This window comes from Thermobia domestica, chromosome 5, assembly GCF_964235325.1.
Source record: "Thermobia domestica chromosome 5, izTheDome1.hap1.1, whole genome shotgun sequence".
Classification (NCBI taxonomy): Eukaryota; Metazoa; Arthropoda; class Insecta; order Zygentoma; family Lepismatidae; genus Thermobia; species Thermobia domestica.
In genome coordinates, this window is record NC_137458.1 from 291,302,989 (window position 1) to 291,323,705 (window position 20,717).

Below are 20,717 nucleotides of genomic sequence, written 5' to 3' on the forward strand. Positions count from 1 at the left end.
AAGATGAATCTTTATTGTTTGGAGTCAATAAACTGATCCTCTCTGAATTGTGATTCGCTGTTGGCGCGCTGACGTCACCTCGCTGATAGCTGTAGGAAGATTTTTTTTCTGCTACTACGTGAAACACCATAAGTTGCCGCAATCAGCGACCTTTCCGAGGGAATCACTGCAACAAAGCAAAATAGGGACACAGCAACTTCGCGATGGAGACGAAGGCAGGCATTTTTTTTTAAAGAAAAACTTTTATATTCTATTATAATATAGTTTCTTCAAAGATGGGTCGTCTTATATATATCGTTTGATTTATATTACATTTTGCCTTACCACCTTTCAATAAGGTAGAAACTGGTTTTCATTTTAAAAAAAAGTGTGTGTATAAAACGTTCTGCGAGTCAAAATTTTGACACAAAACAGTTGTTTGACCCAATAAGGCTACGCTTATTGTTAGTGAATATTAATACAGATCTATTTTTAATTTGAGTGTGAATATAAATATATTATATATTTTTTAATAAAAGTCATGACTTAGAAGACATTTTGAAGCGTATAACTATAACAACTATAACTAATTTGCGTTGCATAACAATAGCAACGAAAAAAGGATTTGGAAAACTGTCGGTTAGGACCTATTTGCAAGGTACCATCACAGCATTTGCCTAGTAGGATTGAAGCAAACCCAGAAAGACCCGTGAGGATGATTGGTGGCAATGAGAATCGAGCCCACGACCTTCCGAATGCAAGCTCATCGCTCTATCAACAGAGCTAACTCGTTCGTCAAAGCTTATTACCTATACATAAGTCATCATCCCTCATGGAAGGCAGTGGAAAACCACCAGGGATCTTTTGCGTCAAAGACCTGTTTTCGGGCAGAACACATCATTATCACCACTATTAACCAAATAAATATCTGTTTTACTTACCAGGTATGAAGGTGTGGAGAGTAATCCTACTGCAAACTTCTTATTTCCCAAGATACGAAGAAGCCCACAACTGATTCCTCTTAGCAGCAGATTTCTTCATGCTTTGTTCCTTTAAGTTCTTGTTCAGATGTTTGATTCTGATAAATGTCCTCGTTCGAACATACGTACGTATGACCTTATCATGAATCTCAGGAAACTTTTCTTTTACTATAGCACACAATCGCTCTATTACACCTTTGCCTAACGCATAATTAAAACAAGGGAGGCAGTGAAAATAAACTCCAGTTGCTTAATTGTTTCAGTCCATTGCGGAGATAGAGTAAAAAGTCCTCTTTGCGAAACGAATGAAATCTAGTCATTAGAGGATGTTTCACTTTCGTCGCATAATTCGGAGGGGTTCCCTAGTGTTCTATCAATAGAATGGCATCTGAAAGCGATGTAACCAGCAACATACTTTAAAGCACCTAAAGAAATATCTTCACTGTCAACTTGATCACCATATTCTTCTAATGACAGCAGTGTATCTTCCGTTAGATCTTCATCTCCAGTTGTTTGTGTGGCTGTGAACTTGGGATGAATTTGGTGTATCAATAGTGTCGATGAAAAGGTCGTTGGTCATTATGTTTATTAGATTATCAATGCTTTTCTCACTAGCCTCCTCACTTACATTGACGTCCTCAACGGCTGTCCTTGAAGAGAGTGGTATCTCACTTGCGTCTTTGCTGAGAATAAACAAACGTATTCTGTTTCTGACTTCAAAAGGAGAAGGCTGGTTATAAAATACACCAAGCCCACGTACTCTGGAGAAGAAATTTTCAAGACAGTCTTGATTCAATCTGCAAGTGAGGATGTAGGAAACTTTCATTTTTTTTCAAGTCTTCAAACAAACCCAAAAGTGACTTAATAGATGTCATGAATGCAGTTTGACAGGGAAGCAACCCTTTTCTGTCCCCAAAACGCATCGTGCTGCACACCTCAGAAAACCTTTTCAGTACGTTTTTTGTGGCTCGTCAGATTCAATCCATAAGCACAACGCAAGGGTGTTCTATTGTCTTTGGGCACTCTTGAGTTGAATAGATCGAAGACATCATTTATCAATTCTATGAAATTGGCTGCTCTATCCTTATGGAGAACGTATCTTAACGCACAAGCTGTTCGGCGTGAAAAAAAATGTGCTGCAAGCCTTACGTTTTGCCGCAAGCGCCCTCTGACGTTTATGTACATTTCAGAGATATGGTGTGCAACTTTGACTTCATGGGGTAGATGGCCTAACAAATCAAGAATTAGATGTTTATCAATTTTTGTTCCATCTTAAAGTGTTACGCTTTCATCGACAAAATGGTTTCGAAACAATTTCAGCAGATGGGGGACGTCGTGGAAAACCCAGATTTTCCTATTTGTATCCATAGGGTTGTGGAAATATGGCTTCATTTTATTGACGCACAGTTCACTCCATACTTTTGAATGTTTCCTCCCTGTGTAACATGTGACGCCGACAACCTTTAGACCAATTTTTTTCTACTTTACTTATGATTTCATTTAGAAGTTTGCTGGTCATTATAGTATCATAATCATAGAAAATGGGTTGCTTCCATCGCGTGCAAAGCCATTAAAGCCATTGTAGTATGATAATCATCACTACTTGGATATTTGAATGCGGACCAAGAATTTTATCATCAGCCGAATCATAGCATATGCGACCGTCCACATTCATCTCATCAAAACATGACACATCTATTTTATCTAAGTCATCGAGTGCCATTACTTTTGATTTCAATAGAACTAAAACTTCATGAAGTATGCCCGGCCTACACTTAAAAGATTTTGTCCAGTTCTGAAGAGTAGCACACGATGGAAAAGGGAATTTTAATGTCCTTAAATAGGAATATGCTTTAGGAGAGAGAGCTCTTAATGTCAAAACTCTTGCTATATCTTCTTCACCCCACGTCACCCGCATGTTCCCACGAAGAAGGCGTTTTATCTATCCTTTTGTGCACGCCATATATGAAATTGTGGTCACAAAAAATGTGGGCGAGTTATTAACGGCTAATAAGATCTTAGATAAATTGAAGAGACTTTCACTATGCTCCACCCCATACATGGAAATAATGTAGCCAACGAAATGTGGTCGAGTTATTGGAGCTAATATGGTACTGGATTAATTGAAGGGAATAGCACCAAACCCCATTCCATACATGGAAATAATGTCACCACAAGAAATGTGGGTTAGTTATTGCGGCTAATATACTCCTGGATAAATTAAAGATAATTAGACCATACCATACATGGAAATGATATGACGTATTCTGGATAATGTCTTGCATGAATTATAGAGACTTAAACAGATCTTCACCATATGCATGTAAATAATGTCATCACAAGAAATGTGAGCGAGCTATTACAGCTAATAAGTTTTAGATAGAGTGAAATAAATTACTTCACTCCATAGATGGAAATAGTGTCGCCAAAGAGATGTGGTCGAGTTGTTGCGCCTAAAAAGGCCTTTATATAATTTGAAGAGAATTGCACCAAGCTGCACACCATACATTAAAAAAAAAAAAAAAAAAAAAAAAAAAAACGGCTAATAATGACTTACGTAAATTGAAGAGAATTACACCAAGTTCCTTTCCATACATGGAAATAATATCGCCCCCAAAAATGGAGGCAAGTTTCTCCAGCTAATAAGATCTTATATAAATTGAAGAGGGTTGCACTAAGCTCCAGCCCATACATTGAAATAATAAGGGTTATTGCGGCTAATAAGGTCCTGGATAAATTATAGAGACATAAACCAAGCTCCACACCATACATGAAAATAATGTCACCTCAAGAAATATGAGCAATAAACTCCTGGGTAAATTGAAGAAAATTGGACCAAGCTTTATCTTATATATGGAAATAATATCGCCGCAACAAATGTGGACAAGTCTTTGTGGCTGCTAAGACCTTGGATAAATTATAAGAAAATGTACCAAGCTTCACCCCGTACATGGAAATAATGTCACCACAAGAAATGAGGGCAAGTTATTGTGGCTAAGAAGGTACTGAATTAATTGAAGAGGATTGCACCAAGCTTGACATCATATAGGTGGAAATAAAGCTACCACAAGAAATGTGGGCGAGCTGTTGCAGCTAATATGGTGTTAGATAAATTCGAGAGAATTGCACCAAGCTTAATCATGGAAATAATATCGTTACAATAAATATGGGCAAGTTTTGAGGCTAATAATCTCCTGGCTATATTGAAGAAAATTGGGCCAAGCTTCTCGCCATACATGAAAATAATGTCACCACAAAAAGTGGAGAAAATATACTGTGGACATATTCCTCTCCCAAGTACTGCAGCTTGTCAGTGTTGTCAACTACTTGTAAAATGAGAAGTAGTAAACCAGGTTCCGTAGGATGAGACGTTTATACACCAAGCTTAGCAGAAACATCACACGACAAGCAAAAAGACGTTGAGTGTTACCGTCTCCCAACCATTCTAGGTTGTCAGTGTTATATACATCCAGTGTTACATAAACCATCTACCACATTGTATTTATAGTTCGTTGGCAACACTGACCAAATGGGTATGTCTAAGTGCAATGATATTATCAAACCCTTGCTTGAGTCACGTTCCAGCAATGAGCTAAAAAGGAACATGATGGCTTCAGGCGCTTACGTGTAACATTCATTTTTATTCTGTCGAATATGCCATACATAAGGTTAAAAACACTAACAAACCGGTCCCTTATAGGGTCAAGTTGCGGGTTTGCCCGTGATTTGAAAACGGTTTCGTACTTCTCATAGCAAGAGCTTTCAGAATATATATAGGTTTTCCCTAGGTACTTGGTCCCAATATAGAATCATCCCTAATAAGCCACCCTGTACATGGAAATAATGTTGCTACAAAAAATTCGGGCGAGTTGTTGCAACTATAAGTTTGGTATAAATTATAAAGCATTGCACTAAGTTCCACCCCATACATAGAAATAATATCGTCACACAACACACACACACACAAAGGGCTAGTTATTGCGGCTAACAAGGTTTTGTGTACATTCAAAGAGAATTGGTCCAAACTCCACTCCATACATGAAAAAAAAATCGCCAGGAGAAATTAAATTGATTTTGAGTTTAACGTCCCGTTCAGCAGCGAGGCTATAAGAGACGTGGACCTACTGATTAACGTGGAATTCGAACCACATGAACTCCCGCCAGAAATCGAGCCCGGGTCTCCCACGCCAAAAGCGCGTGCGCTAACCGCTTAGCCACGAAGGAGCTCACCATGAGAAATGTGAGCGAGTTATTACGGCTAATAATGTCTTGGGTAAAATGAAGAGTTGCACCAAACTACCCTATACACGGAAAAATGTCGCCACAAGGAATGTGGGCATGTTATTGAGGTTGCAATGGTCTTGTATAAATTGAATATAATTACACTAAGCTCCACCTCGTACATAGAAATATTAACATAAGAAACGTGGCGAGTTATTGCAGGTAATAAGGTCTTGGATAAATGGAAGAGTTTCACCAAGCTCCACTCATACATGGTAAAAATGTCGCCACAAGAAATGTGGACAAGTTATTGCGTCTAATAAGGTCTTGGATAAATTGAAGAGATAACGTTTGTTTTAATTGTGGACTGCTGTATGGAGTGATACAATTTTGTAAATAATTTATTAGGTTCACTTGGAAGCAGAGATGTTCACCCTCGCGAGGGTGGCCCTCTCGAGGGCATCCTCACCCTCAAGTTCCCTCGCCCACAGTGACGCGAGGGCGAGGGAGCGCGAGGGCGAGGACAAGTTTTGGCCGCGAGGGCGAGGGTGCGCGAGGGCGAGGACAAGCTTCGATGGCGAGGGTGAGGGTGCGCGAGGGCGAGGACAAGTTTTGGCCGCGAGGGCGAGGACAAGTTTCGGCAGCGAGAGCGAGGAAAAGCTTCGACGAAGAGGGCGAGGGTGAACGAGGGTGAGGGCCAAGTGTTACTGCGGGAGCGAGGGTGCACGATGACTAGAGACAACTTCCTTCAGGAGAACGAGGGCACGCGAGGGAGGAGGACAAGCTTCTTTAAAAGCTACTGTTTTGGAGTTTGCTATTTGACCTCTTTTGGAGAGAGGCAAAATTTAAAATATCATCTGTTGGCAAAAGCCATGGTTTTTATAAAAAAAACAAAACAAGAAACTGTTTTTTTTGTTTAAACCAGGTTTTTTTGGTTTAAACCAGGTTTTTATGGTTTAAATGATTTGCTCTATATATTCATATCATATCTGGACAGAAATAAGTTTGTTTCGCCTTGATGTTATTATGCAACAACCGGGTTATGCTGGAAGGGGTCACATAAGCTTAAAGCGGAATAGAAACCGCTTCTCGAGTTACATCCGAGAGAAATTGTCCTCCATTTGAACTCAGAACCAGGACTAATTGGCCACAAATGCGATATGTCTGCCGACTCACTCACGAAGGAATCCTGATAAAAAAAAAAAAAAAAAAAAAAAAATACGTTGTACTGATCTTTACATGCTTCTTAATATAACTGTCAAGAGTGATTTCAGAAGGACAAAAACAAACAGTTGCACAAGAGAAACCATTACACAGAATTACATATGAACAATTTCAAAGTACTACGAAGTACAGAAGAACTAATTTAGTTCAAGTTAGTTAACAACGTTTATTGGTCTAAATTAAAGAAATACACCGACTTAATCTGCATATCAATAAGAAAAGTGAATAAAGATACGAATTATTTGAGTCCACTTTGGCTCAAACTCATTTATGCATAGACAGATACCAAAGATACTTATTTCACTAAATGCCTCTTGTGGGGTCTGTATGACCCCCCACACACACATACAAGAAGTACGGCATTTCGATGTATTTTATCAATAGTAAACATTGAAACGAAACAATATTTAGAATTTTTCTTCGATTGCAATTACATAACAATAATAACAACTACAAAAAAATCACAAAATAAACATTTATAAACTTGTAAAAAAAAAAGTTGCTTTTGTAGTATAATCTTTCTGAGTAAAGAATGGGGAATTTAGGTCTGAATATAATACGAATAATATACGGGAGTGAAACGTGATAACCCACAAATGTGTGTTCATCAAGATTTTACAAACACTTACACTTTTACGAACATTTTTTGTTTTTTTTTGGTTTAAACCACCTTGGTTTAAACCAGCCAACCCTGTCTGTCATGTCCCCTAGATGAAAAGTTAGTGTCATAGCAAGGTTATACATTAATCGTATTTTTCCTTTCAATTAATTGCAGTAAACAATTTCTCGTGTGTACGTACATAATTATTAAAAATAATAATGCAAATAAGAATAATATTTGATTTTTCGCATGAAAGTTTCCGGGTAGAAATAGCGCTACATTAAGAAGTAAGTGTGCCTCATTGTTGCCCTCCCTGTGCTGGAGACGTTTTAGATACGAAGTGTCTACTACACTGTCATGTCTAAAGAGTGTTGGTAGACAGACAGACAGTCACTCACGTCATTCAGTAGTAAATTACAAGAGCGCAGATATCTGAACAAACACAATCAATGAGAGAACCATTAGAATGCAGTAGATCAGATGCAAAAAGACTTGATGGAATGACTTTGGTTCATAGATGGCCATTTTGCTCTGGACTCTCTCGGACTCGGGCTCATTTTTTTCAACTGGGCTCTAGCTCATTTATTCCTTTGGAAATCGTGCTCGGGCTCACTTCCCTCAGTTGGACTCGCGCTGACTTATTTCATTGGCGCTCGGGGTAGCACTTAATTATTGAACCCGAGAACGGTTGAGCGCGAATGCCGAACTAGCGAGCGTTGGGCTCGTGGGTTTGGATGCCCATGAAATGGGCTGATTAATAGCATACATCCTCCTCCAATGTCCACCACTGATGAAGTTGTTACAATTAATCGGAATTTTTAACTTTTCATAGTTTTGTGACAGCCCAAACTATTATCTGAATCGATATTTGTTAAAATAATGTCAGTCACTATTATATCGATTTTCATTGTTTCTGCTTTTATAATCTACGTGGATAGAGCTATCATTTAGTTACAAAATAAATAATATGTTTTTTCTTTTCCTTAAATAGAAATATCTGACACGATAATACTGAAATTTTGTTAAAAGAGCTGCTTTAACAAAATAAATTTAATAAGTTCCACAAGACATAAGTTGTTTATGCAGCCGAAATTTGCAACTGTTGACTGATTGCCGTTTAGCGTCCTCTTTCGTCGGCGAGGCTATATGAGAAGTGGACCTATAGGTTTAACGCGGAATTCGATCCACTGTCGTTCAATGTTCTCCCACTCGAAATTGTCCCCAGGACCCCATGCTCCAAAGGTTCGCGTGCAAGCCAGTGAGATAGGGTTTGTATGTTGTGTTGTTCAATGATTTTTATTAGGAATAAAATACGTTACAGGATGCTATACTGATTGTAAATATTATAGTGCAAGTATTGAACGATTGTGTGGTAAAAGGAGAAATATAAATTTGGACAAATTAAAAAAAAAGGCCTGAAAAAAACTGTAGGATATATGAAACATATAAAACTTAGGAAAAGCCACTTCAGCAAAACGAGCAGGATTTTGTTGTGGGTAAACAGTTTAATCATGCGTTTTATTTGTATATATAAAATAAAGAAGTTTCCTCTTCTGGAGGGGAGCGATCGCCCCCCCCCCTGGATCCGCCACTGACGATAAGGAAATAATTCAACAAATAGGTTGAATAATTGATGCTCTGATCCTCACAAAGGAGAACCTCTCGAGGCCTCCTCACCCTCAATTACCCTCGCCCTCAATGATATGAGGGCGAGGAAAAGTTCTGAGCACGAAGGCGAGGGCGAGCGAGGATAATGGACAACTCCTATCGCGAGGGCGAGGGTGCGCGAGGGCGAGGACAAGCTTCGATGGCGAGGGTGAGGGTGCGCGAGGGCGAGGAAAAGCTTCGACGAAAAGGGCGAGGGTGTGCGAGGGCGAGAAGAAGCTTCGACAGCGAGGGTGAGGGTGCGCGAGGGCAAGCTTCAACGGCGAGGGCGAGGGTGCGCGAGGGCGAGGACAAGTTTCGACAGCGAGGGTGAGGGCGCGCGAGGGCGATGGACAATTCCATTCGCGAGGGCGAGGGTGAACGAGGGCGAGGACCAACTGCTACTGCGAGGGCGAGGGTGAGTGAGGTCGAAGTAAAATGAACATCTATGCTTGGAAGGAATTTTATCCTTCTTTCAATTAGAACGCCACAAACAACAACCAGACATAATTTAAGTACATATGAAAAGAATTTAATACTTCTTTCTTTTAGAAAGTCTCTATTGTAGCGAACATGCAGCCGGAGTGGACTGAATTATACGTTTATTTTAAAACAATTTTATTATTAAGAAACTAGCGTTTCTTATCGATAACAGTAAACATCCGGATAGTGTTGTGATTTTAGAATAGACGTGCTATTCAAGGAAAACAACCAGCCTAAATTCAGAAGCAAACACACGCATGTCCCACAAAAGCATACTCTCACCAGTTTAAAATTGAACATTAACCAAGTAAACACGGATGCTCATCCATATAAAAACTAAGGTTTAGAAAGTTACTCGTCCATTCCATGTCCATTCTTTGGTGAGTGTATGCCGCCTACTCTGTGCCGCGCATCCTCAAGTGGACCCGACGCCCAGCCCTTTGTGATGTAGCGATCGACACCCGAGGTCTAAGAAACTTAGCCGGCTTACGTCCAAGTCTTCAGAAGACGTCCAGTACTAGACGACCTCCAAGGAGGACTTCCAGCCCAAAGTCCAGGAACGTAGAGGGAGACAACAGGAACAGGTGTCAGCGAGAACGAACCCAGGACCACAACGTCCCGCGCCGAGCAGCGAGGGGAGTTATCGAGACTGCGAGGCAGCGGCAAAGAATAGGAAAAACCTGCGGCGGGTTCGAACCAAGGACTTCTACAGTCGACTCCGAGTTCTTCAACAAGTAGTAGTGCGCCGTTAACGTTTAGTTAAAATGACACCAAACCTGTGGACATCAGCGAGCAGTACACGAGAGTAAGCAACACCACATTTTAAATGTTCTTAAAGAGGTTCATTTGAGGAAGAAGGAAGTAATATTCTATTTAACCACACATAGACTTACATTGGCATGTTTATAATTTAGACGTCTCAATTGGTTATCCTTCAGCTAACAAGACAACCGATCTATACCGAGACCCTTACGTCAAAGCACATCGCAAACTAAAATATAAATTTTGTATTGTGTTGATGTAAACCGTTACAGATTTGAGCCCCCCGGTCCAGATAACTCACATCATGTTCTGTTTATATATATACACTTTTTTTGCCATGTTTAGCAGGCAGTTAAATTATTTTTGAATTGTATTGCTACTGCAGATACGGATCGAGATACTGGGGATGGGATATTTTAGATCCGCGCAGACTTCTACTAATGGATGAGTGAAGTAGTTTCGTCACTTGTCCTGTCAGCCTAGAGCTCCTTCGTGGCTAAGCGGTTAGCGAATGCGCCTTTGGCATAGGAGATCCGGGTTCGATTCCCGTCGGGAGCTCATATAATTCGGATTCCACGTTAATCAGTAGGTCTCGTCTCATATAGCCTTGCTGCGGAAAGGAACACTAAACTCAAAATCAATTCAATTCCTACAGGTCAATGCGTTGATCGGCAATTCAAAATTCAATTTATTCCTTTAACCCCGGATCTTTCATAATTTCACTCCATTATTCTGATGTATAGTTTATGAATTAAGAAAACATTAAATTTAAATTAAGTTAATCTCTTACGTGACAGGTAGATACAGTATACATTGTACTACTATCTCAATTTATAACACAGTACTTTTACAGAGGATTGATATATAACTCCCTAGTACTGAGTATTGTTGTACTACAAACAACAACCAGAAATAATTTATTAGTACTTATGGGAAGAATTTCATACTTCTTTCTTTTAGAAGTCTCTTAAAACAATTTTTTTACTCGATACTATCAGTGACAAGTAGAGATTTACACAACATCCTAATACAAGGTGGCTTGACGAAATTAGGTAGCATTGCGAATATCTTGGAAACGAATTATCCAAGATAGGTGGTTGTCAAAAAGTATTGGAAAGACCTTCATCCAGCATTGGATCGACAATTGTTGAGAATGGTTTGTATGGGTTTCAAATATAAATCATCCTCACCATTACACTCATGTGATCTCAGTTCTCATTCTTGATATCTGAGCATTTGAAATTAAGAAATAAACGCTTATATCTTGTTCTGAGAGATCATATGTTTAACCATGTAGCTGTGCGAATTTTTAAAAACATAAGATAGTTAAATTATAATTTACTGTTCCTAGGTATAACTGGGTAAAATTTACTGTTATGTCTGAGTATAACAAACGGTTCTGCGAACTGAAAATATTTTAACAACCGGTACTTGCGAACCGGCTGAATAGCACCACTGCATTTTTATTATATAAAAAAAGTGATTGGCCCGAAGACTTCCCTGATACTATCTGGTACCTCTACAAGAGAAGAGTAATGCGAAGAAACGTACAGAATAGAGGACAATCTGCCTGATATTGCGCACAGCGAAAATTCTTCTGCGAATTCTAAACATATGTTTAGGTGCGAAGATTGATTGCGAGTTGGAAAAACAACAATTTGGTTTCAAAAAGCAAAACATTATAAGAGATGAAATTTGGTTCCTGTGGATACTTGAAGGGAGATCCCAGAGAAAGGAAAGGAAGGGTTCGTGACATTTGTGGATTTGGAGAAGGATTTCGGTAGAGTAAGTTGGACGAAACTTACAGAGATCCTGAGGAAAATGGTATCGGTTGAAAGGAGAGTAGACTCATAAGCAATCTATACATCAAACAACGAATTAAATTAAAAATAGGAGAAGAAATGACAGAAGAATGTGAAATTAGAAAGGAAGGATACAGCATGTCGCCCACATTGTGAAATATTTATTTAGAAGAGCTTTTGAAGAACTGTTTCCAGCGTAGAGGAGGTGTAGATATCGGAGGAAGAAGAATAACATATATAAAATTTGCTGATAATATGTTTTGTTTGTATGAAATGAAGAGACATTGAACACTATGCTTCTTGTTCTTTGAGTTCATGCATGCTAAATGATGTGGAAAATGAAGAAAATCTTCCTGTTAAAAACGTTGACATTGATTTTGCTACACATGTTACCTTTAGAAAATGTCAACCAAGAACGGATTTGGACGTTTTGAATTTTCGCTGAAACTGCAGCAAGTGTGTGCAGATTTATTCTTAAACTTCCGATGAGATAATCTTTAAATTATATATTGACTAGAACTCTTTCATGTTTGGATCGTAATGATTCTGCAGGATCTGACGTTGGAGTGAATCGCATGAAGTCGCTTTTAGGACAGATAGAGTTATGAGGTCCAGATTATAAAACAATTATAAGTCTGTTCTAGAACTGGTCAGCGTTCGGATGACTTTTGGCTAAACAATTTGTATACTTAAATAAGAATACAATGATTTAAGAGTTGCTTTTAAAATAGTCTTGATTTTCTCTGATCGAAAGAGGATTTTCTATCAATGCGAAATGTATAGCAGATAATTTAAAAGCACAAACTTTAGCAGGACTCAGACTTGTGTACGATTCAGTAACTTCTTGTGGTGACCTTGGGAAACTGTCCATAAACAGATCAGTTCATCATGTACAAAATGCCCGTACTCGTTTTGCAGAAGCGATATATCAACGACAAGAGGTAGGGAAACAAAGAAAAACTGAAGACCTAAAAATAAAGATCATCCTGAACGAGCTTGAAGCTAAGAAGAGTAAGATAATGGAAGATGTGTTCAATGTTAATAAAAATAAAACGATTTTAGAAGTGAAGTGAATTACATAATAGTATTATTTTTTCTAAAGAATAAGTTGTTAATATACCGCTGCCAATACATTCACGTTTTTAAGATAAGTGTCTCACTGTGACTTTTTCCTTTCATGTGTAACGAAACTTTCATCATGTGACTAAATTTACAGATTTAGCTTTCAGGCAAGGGGTTTAATTTTTTTTTTTTTTTTTTCATAAATTTAGAGTAAGTGCTCTGTAACTCCATAACAAAACACGTTGTATTTGTTTCTCGTTCATTCTAGTTGATTAGGGAAACTATGTTACTTATTATCCATTGTTTTCATTATTTCTTGGTTCCATCAAAATAGGAAAGTCTGTGTGGCCAATTACATACTAGGGGAAATACTAAAAATTCTGGAAAACTAGAAAAGATCAGAAATTCTTTCCCGGAATTTTTATAGCCATCCTGAAGTAATTTAGTGCTCTAAACTTTTGTACATAGATTTATAACTTTTGAGATGTTTGAATGAAAATTGCGATGCCTTCATTTTAACTGAAGATCTGTAGTTACTACTTCATATTGATACAATGTGTTTTATAATTCTGATAATTCCACTGTGGTGCTGTAACTATACTCTGGCCGGTGAACGATGATTTCTGACAGCTTTGCACAAGGCTTCACCGAGCGAGCAGGTCAACCAATCTTAGGCTCAAAACCAGTCGCGTTTCCATGGTAACCAGCGCACATTGCCAAACTTTCACTCACCTCTCTCACCCTCAACGAGAAAGCAGACGATTATCTCCTTGCGCGAGAAGCACATGGCAACACCGCACTCCTCAGTCGTCTTTGCGAGCTGAGCTGTCAGAAATCATCGTTCACTGGCCAGGGTATAAGCACATAAGAGCGTATTTAAAAAAAAAAAAAAAAAAAAAAAGCTGGTGTTTTATCCTGAGAGGAATACTCGATTAAAGTATACGAAATATCGATGCCAAAGTGACATTTTCTTCACATGAATATTAAGAAGGTTGGTATTTTTTCTTTTTTTTTTTTTTTTTTGTGCAAACTTTTAATTTTCAGTTTATTCTTTGTTAGTTCTAAGTTTGGTCATTGTCCATATCTGCAGTAACTTAATTTGATTTCTGAACTTTTCCCTACGGTAATCTTGTGATATCTTTGTTGATCTAGGGTCATTTTTACGTATAGGCCAAGGATCTTATAAAATAGAGGATCTGTCCTTACAACAAAATCTTGAAGCCATACGTCACAGTTTCGCCACCCCTACTCTGCCCACTCCGCCCGATAGTATCGCAATGTTTTGAGCCAACAATCATGGCGGAAACGAAAGTAGCCAATCGGGCGATGGTGGAAACGAGAGTAGCCAATCAGACGTGCCGATGCTCGGTTGTTTTTTGGCTTCATCGATTTAATAGGATGAAGATACATATGGGCAGATCCTTTATTTATAACATCCTTGGTATAAGTCATGCGCTTATGCTTCTTGAACAAAAGATTTGCTACTACTAGTGCTAAACTCTCTTAATCTTCCGTCCCTTTCGTTGCGTTTTTCTAGTCCTATTTTCGTACTGTGTTTTCTTCTGCACTTGATAATACAGCCACATTTCAGTCTCCTCCAGAGTAATATTTTATTGTCTGTTTACGTATTTCATGATCTTTTCAGTCGCTTCATACATTTCCTCTAACGATACGTGCGCTGTCGTTGGCATGTATATGGATGATACCTAGCTAGTTTTATTATTTTGGCTCTGTCGCTTACTGTGTTGTAGTTTCTTATGCGTTGTCCTGTCTTCTGAATCATTATAAATCCAACTCCGGTGACTCCGTTTTCTGTTCCTGAGTTTATAATTTTATATTCACGTGGCCCTAAATCATAATCTTCTTTCCTGTTCTTCACCTCACTGTTCCCACAATAGTTCTATGTTCCATTCTCTTCTAATGTTTTATTCTCCAGTGCTTATTATCTAGCTATAACTAGGCGGATCTTTTGCTGCCCCCAAAATCCATAGAACAGACTACTTTTGCAATGTGGGATTCTAGGTGCTTTTTCCCACGTATTTGAGAGTGTTCCGTTTTAAAAATCCCATCCTATAGTGTGTGTATTCAAAAATGATAACAGTAATGGTTTCCCATGCTTTTCATCGGTTAAGATGCTGTTAATAATGTCCTTTCTTGCCGATATTGTCCTAGTTCTCGCCGTTATCTACTTGTGATTCAGGCAACACTTCTCATTGTGAGGACCACTGTACAGGCCAGAGGATCGTTGCCGAAGTCTCGTTCCTCAGAGACAAGCATACGATGTCCTAACACACCCGAGCCCCATCAATTAACAACATCATACATTAATCATAAATAAATTAAAATTGCAGTATGCTGGTAGATTCTTATTTTAATCATATAATTTGTAGGTATTGTTTAAGTAAATTAAACTCATTTTTTTCTTTGTTTCTTTTCAGAGCAAATGCAAGCATCTAATCCTTCCAACTTGACATCCAGTCCAGAAGTAAGTATTGTATTGTGGTTTACATTTGAGTCGATGACTTCAACGTTTGTCAACCTATTGTTATAAATTGTACATTGTATTGAATAAAGACATATTAACCAGGTAGCATTACATGAGAAAGACTTGTAAAGAAAATAAAAAAAGCATATAAGTTGCTAATTGCAAAAGATTGGAAATATTAAATAGTAATTACGAGGAGCATACTGAAAGTCGTGTGCAACATTTTTTCACAACCATAATCTTTATTTGTAAGTGAAACCATATCATCTCAATGTACAGATGTGATATATCATCTCAATGTACAGACTTTCCTTTTAGTTTTCCACATAGTCTCCGTTTTTTGCACACATTTTCCCCATCGTTCTGCAAATTTGAGAATACTCTTGCAATAGGATTCCGTTTCAGCTGCCCGTAGACACTGACTCACTGCTTGCCAAATATCCTCCAGTGTCTCGTAGCGATGGCCTCGCATCTGTTCCTTCACAAAACCGAAAAGATGGTAGTCGGAGGATGCCATGTCGGGGCTGTAGGAAGGATTGGAAGTGTTTCCCACCCAAATCCCCTTAATGCTCCATAGTGGTACGTGCAGTTTGCGAATGCGCATTATCCTGTTAAAGAATGATCTTTCCAGGATCACACAAGGCACGACGGAGTTTCAAAAGTGTCTGGATGTAGCGGGCAGAATTTATGGTTTGTCCAGGCTCAAGAAAGTCAACCAGAATGCAACCCTGTGCATCCCCAGAAGACGCTCCCCATAACTTTCCCTACCAATTGCACTGTCTTCGCTTTCTTCTTCGCTGCCGAATTCAAGTGGAGCTATTCCACACTTGTCATTTTGTTTCAGGTTCATAATGATGCAGCCATCTTTCATCATCAATCGTGAAAAAGTTATCACCTTCATGTCGAAATTATAACGAAATACTTTGGATAGTCTAATAATTACCTGTACCTTGGGCAGAAAGTGCTCATACATGTGCACTATACTTAATAGAATGTTAATTTAGTATTAACAAAAGAAGAATGTTTTTAATATCTGTAAGAGATTATTATGGGATAGTGTTATGTCATTAGTTGCTATGTAATTGTTTATGGATACCTAATCATCTTGTATGTGTGCATGACAATTTGAATAAAAATACATAAAAGTGTATCAACTAATAAACCATTGGATACCGTTCGTCGACTTTATAATTTCAATAGAAAAGGTGAGAATAATAATATGTATAATTATTAAAGATATTTTTACATGCAAATTATTACTACCACTCGAGATTCATATAACATTGATCGAACCAGGTTGACAACTCACCTTTTGGTAAGTTCGTCATAAAAATTTTGGTGCCGAAACCCGGGACCTTTTCATAAATTCATATCCCGAAGCATAGTAAGGGTGAATTTACTTTTGTCAGAAGGTTAATGAATACAAATTTCACAAGACTTAGGAGTGGTAGGATAATTATAAGAAAAATGAACGGTGAAGTAATGGAGAATGAATCCAATAATAGTGACAACGGTGAACATAATGTAGCACCAGGAATGACATCAGAAGACCGAATCTTGCTAGCCTTACAGCGACAATTGATTCAGATGTCTACCGAATTAAAGCAGACGATAGAACAGAAGATAGAGCAGAACTCCGAAGAATCCAACAAGCGATATGAGGAATTAAGCAGACGAATGGAACAGAAGTCAGATGAAACGCAACAATTAATTATCCAGACGATGAACGATATCACCTCGCAGTTCGAGGAAAAGTTAAAGGGAATATCTGAAGGATGCCAGGATAATCACAATCACCTGAGCCAAGAAATCAGTGATGTAAAAAAGGATTTAGAAGTAATAGAATCTTCTGTTCAACAGCAAAAGATTCAGGTCATCAATAATTCTAACAACATACGTGCTAATACGCAATTGATAGCTACTCTACAGGAAGAAATTAGGACGCTACAGGTTAAGGACAACACATACCACAATAATATGGGTAGTGAGCGCTTGGAGTTTCCCCAATCACCAGAGATGACTTCGCCTTCACCTGTGTCTGATGAGGATATTATTTTGGAAGAAATTCATCCGAAGAGGACAGATGGGCGGAAAAGGGATAGTGCAACGACACATCACGTCATGGATAGGAATTGTCACCCAATAAGTACACGGAATGATAAAAGAAAGGTAAAGTTAAGTGTTAAGATGAGTGAAATACGGGCCATGAGTAAATTCAGTGGTAAATGTAATGAGAATGCCACTTCTTTCCTGGAAAAATTTCAGGACGAATGTAATATAATGAGTACAGATAGATCACAATATATGAAATTAATCCCTCATGTATTACTCCCACCATGTTCTTTATGGTTTAAAGCAGTACGCGATCACATCAATACATATGAGGAATTCAAAGCGGCATTGATCGCGAATTATGAAAATGACTTTTTGCTTGCAAACCGAGATGCCACCATTAGAAATCAACATTTCAATCCTCGTTTGCACAAATCTGTTGTAGAGTTTGTTGTAAATACATACAACGAATTAAAGGTCGTTAATCCCTTGCAATCCGAATCTAGAATAATAGCATCGATTCGAAATTTGCTCCCATTTAAGTTACAACAGATCTTGTTCTCTACACAGTGTATGAGTTTCAACCATTTATTAATGCTTGTCCAATGCTATGAAACCCAATACCATGCTATGAATCAACAAGCAGGAGTAGGTAAAAGTAAAAATAATTCAGATCATTTTGTACCTGTTCGGAATCTAAATATCCGAAGTGTGAATGATACGGAACACAACCTAAGCCGAGTAAATTCTAGCAATCAAAACGAGCAAAATAGGCAAAGTTACGTAGGGAATACGCCTAACCTAATTAATCGTAGCAATCCTTATGTTAGATCATACAATCAAAACAGGTTTAAAAATAGACGGAATGTATGGCGAAATTCCAGGGATACAACCAACTACGTGGATAGACGTAATTGGAGAACAAGAGATGGCACTTCGCATCAAGATCCAGGTATCGAAGTAATTCCTGTACAGAACAGTAATACGGGACATAATCATGATTGTGCTGTACAATGTACTTTACTGGAACCATACACGAGTATGAATTTAAGCTGATTACCGTTAATGAAATTAGGTTAAACACATATCAGTTATATATTCTTGTGAATTTTTATTTTTAAGTTTATGTGTTAATATCAATAATGAAAACAATTCTTATAACTTTGAAGTACAACGCATTAAAGGAGTAGTTAAATATTTTATCACATTTTGTTTCAACGAATGATAATTTTCAAATGATTTTAATTCTTTCTTGTTAATGTGAGGAATTATAATTCGATTCATAATTGATTAAAAGGCAAAGGTTATTTATATTAGATTGATTTGTATTGAAAAATTAATTGTCAAAGATTATGTTAAGAATAAGGTCCATTTTTATTAAGCTCATTATTCGACGACTGTTTTTATGAGCTATCCTATATGTTATTCGAACAAGATTCTTCTTTATTATGACATCTTAATGCTACGATGTATACATTAAAATACACCATCTAACTTATTTGTTATTCTATGCGCCCTGAAAGATCAAACATTATTTGTAACATCACCGTTTCAATAATGATTGAAACTATTAATCATGGTAATTTGTGTTTCACCCTCGTTAATTATGTTAATAAGCGTCGACGTTTTTAATAATAAAGGATAAATATTAATGTAATAAAAGATAAATGATAATGGAATAAAAGATTTATTGTGAATGTATTTATACTAATGAAAATAAATAATGTTATATATATACGAGGGTTGATCAAAATGTGATGGACATATGTAATGTAAAACCATTATTGTGAACGGACCAGTGGTTCTTGAAGATAAAAGCCAAACTCGCTTATGACTTTTATATTCAGTCCAATTGTCGGGCGACATTTTATATAACGAAATACTTTGGATAGTCTAATAATTACCTGTACCTTGGGCAGAAAGTGCTCATACATGTGCACTATACTTAATAGAATGTTAATTTAGTATTAACAAAAGAAGAATGTTTTTAATATCTGTAAGAGATTATTATGGGATAGTGTTATGTCATTAGTTGCTATGTAATTGTTTATGGATACCTAATCATCTTGTATGTGTGCATGACAATTTGAATAAAAATACATAAAAGTGTATCAACTAATAAACCATTGGATACCGTTCGTCGACTTTATAATTTCAATAGAAAAGGTGAGAATAATAATATGTATAATTATTAAAGATATTTTTACATGCAAATTATTACTACCACTCGAGATTCATATAACATTGATCGAACCAGGTTGACAACTCACCTTTTGGTAAGTTCGTCATAAAATCTCTGAAGAAGGGTTTGATCAATGGTTAGTCTTTGATGTTTGTGGTCCTCGGTTAATAAACGTGGGACCCAACGGGCACAAACCTTTCGATAACCTGAGCTGTGAATCATTTCTTGCACCGCACTATGTCAAACACCAAATTTTGCAGCGATTTCATTCACAGTGATACGCCTATCTCCCGTAATCAGCTCATGAACCCTTACCTTGTTATGTTCCGTGGAGGCAGTTCAAGGGCGCTCGTTGCGAGGCTCATCTTCAATACTTGTGTTTCCATCCTTAAAATGTTTCACCCACTTTCTGGCACCCATGCACACATCTCCATAGGCACGCTGCAGTCTGCGGTGAATTTCAGAAGTAGATTGGTCCTCTTTAACAAGGAATTCAATCACAGCACGCTATCGGAACGAAACATCGCTGCCCGCCATTTTGGAAATCCTGTGCCTGTTGTCACGTGCTAGCAACAAACATCGTCAACTTCTGGAAAGAAAGAAAGAAAGATCTAGATTGAAATGATATACTTGGTTTCACTTACAACTAAAGATTACGGTTGTGAAAACATGTTGCTCACGACTTTCAGTATGCCCTCATATAATTATTATTTATTATGCTTGACGTTTAACCTTATTTCTAAGCGAGATACGAGGCTCAGTGATTGACAGTCACCTTTGATTTTGGACGGGATCGCACCCATGGGTTTCTCCTGTTAACTTCATTTCATCCACTCTTCCGTTATACTTCAACTAGATTTATGGACTGATCTCTTAGTCTACATGACTTATTCATGAGACGTTAAACTAAGGATCTCATTTTAGTAGTGGCCAAGAGTAAAATATGTTCGACTTTTTATCGGAAATTTTTCGATCTGGACTGTATATGTGGATAAAAGTGCATTACTGTATGAAGATACGATTCCCACAGAACTGGAATACTAGGGAACTCTGATTTGTCAAGGAAAATAATTTAAAACGTTCAAATATCGGTAAACATCAGAAAAATATGTATACTTTTATGCAGATCAGGGAATATTGAAAAAAAAAAATTATTTGTAACATGCATAACATTTAATCTTTAAATTGAAAAGAAATATTTATAACATGTGTAGGATTTAATCTTTAAATCCCTCAACAA

General features: G+C 37.6%; 1 protein-coding gene across 7 annotated transcripts in view; it reads left to right on the forward strand.

The window, feature by feature from the left end:
* Positions 1 to 20,717, forward strand: part of LOC145686687 (uncharacterized) — a 313,040-nt gene that overhangs the window by 94,660 nt on the left and 197,663 nt on the right. For all 7 annotated transcript variants that reach the window (XM_081760226.1, XM_081760225.1, XM_081760228.1 and 4 more), the window contains exon 6: positions 15,197 to 15,243. In XM_081760226.1, coding sequence (XP_081616352.1) covers positions 15,197 to 15,243 — 47 coding nt within the window. The remainder of the gene's footprint in view (positions 1 to 15,196; positions 15,244 to 20,717) is intronic.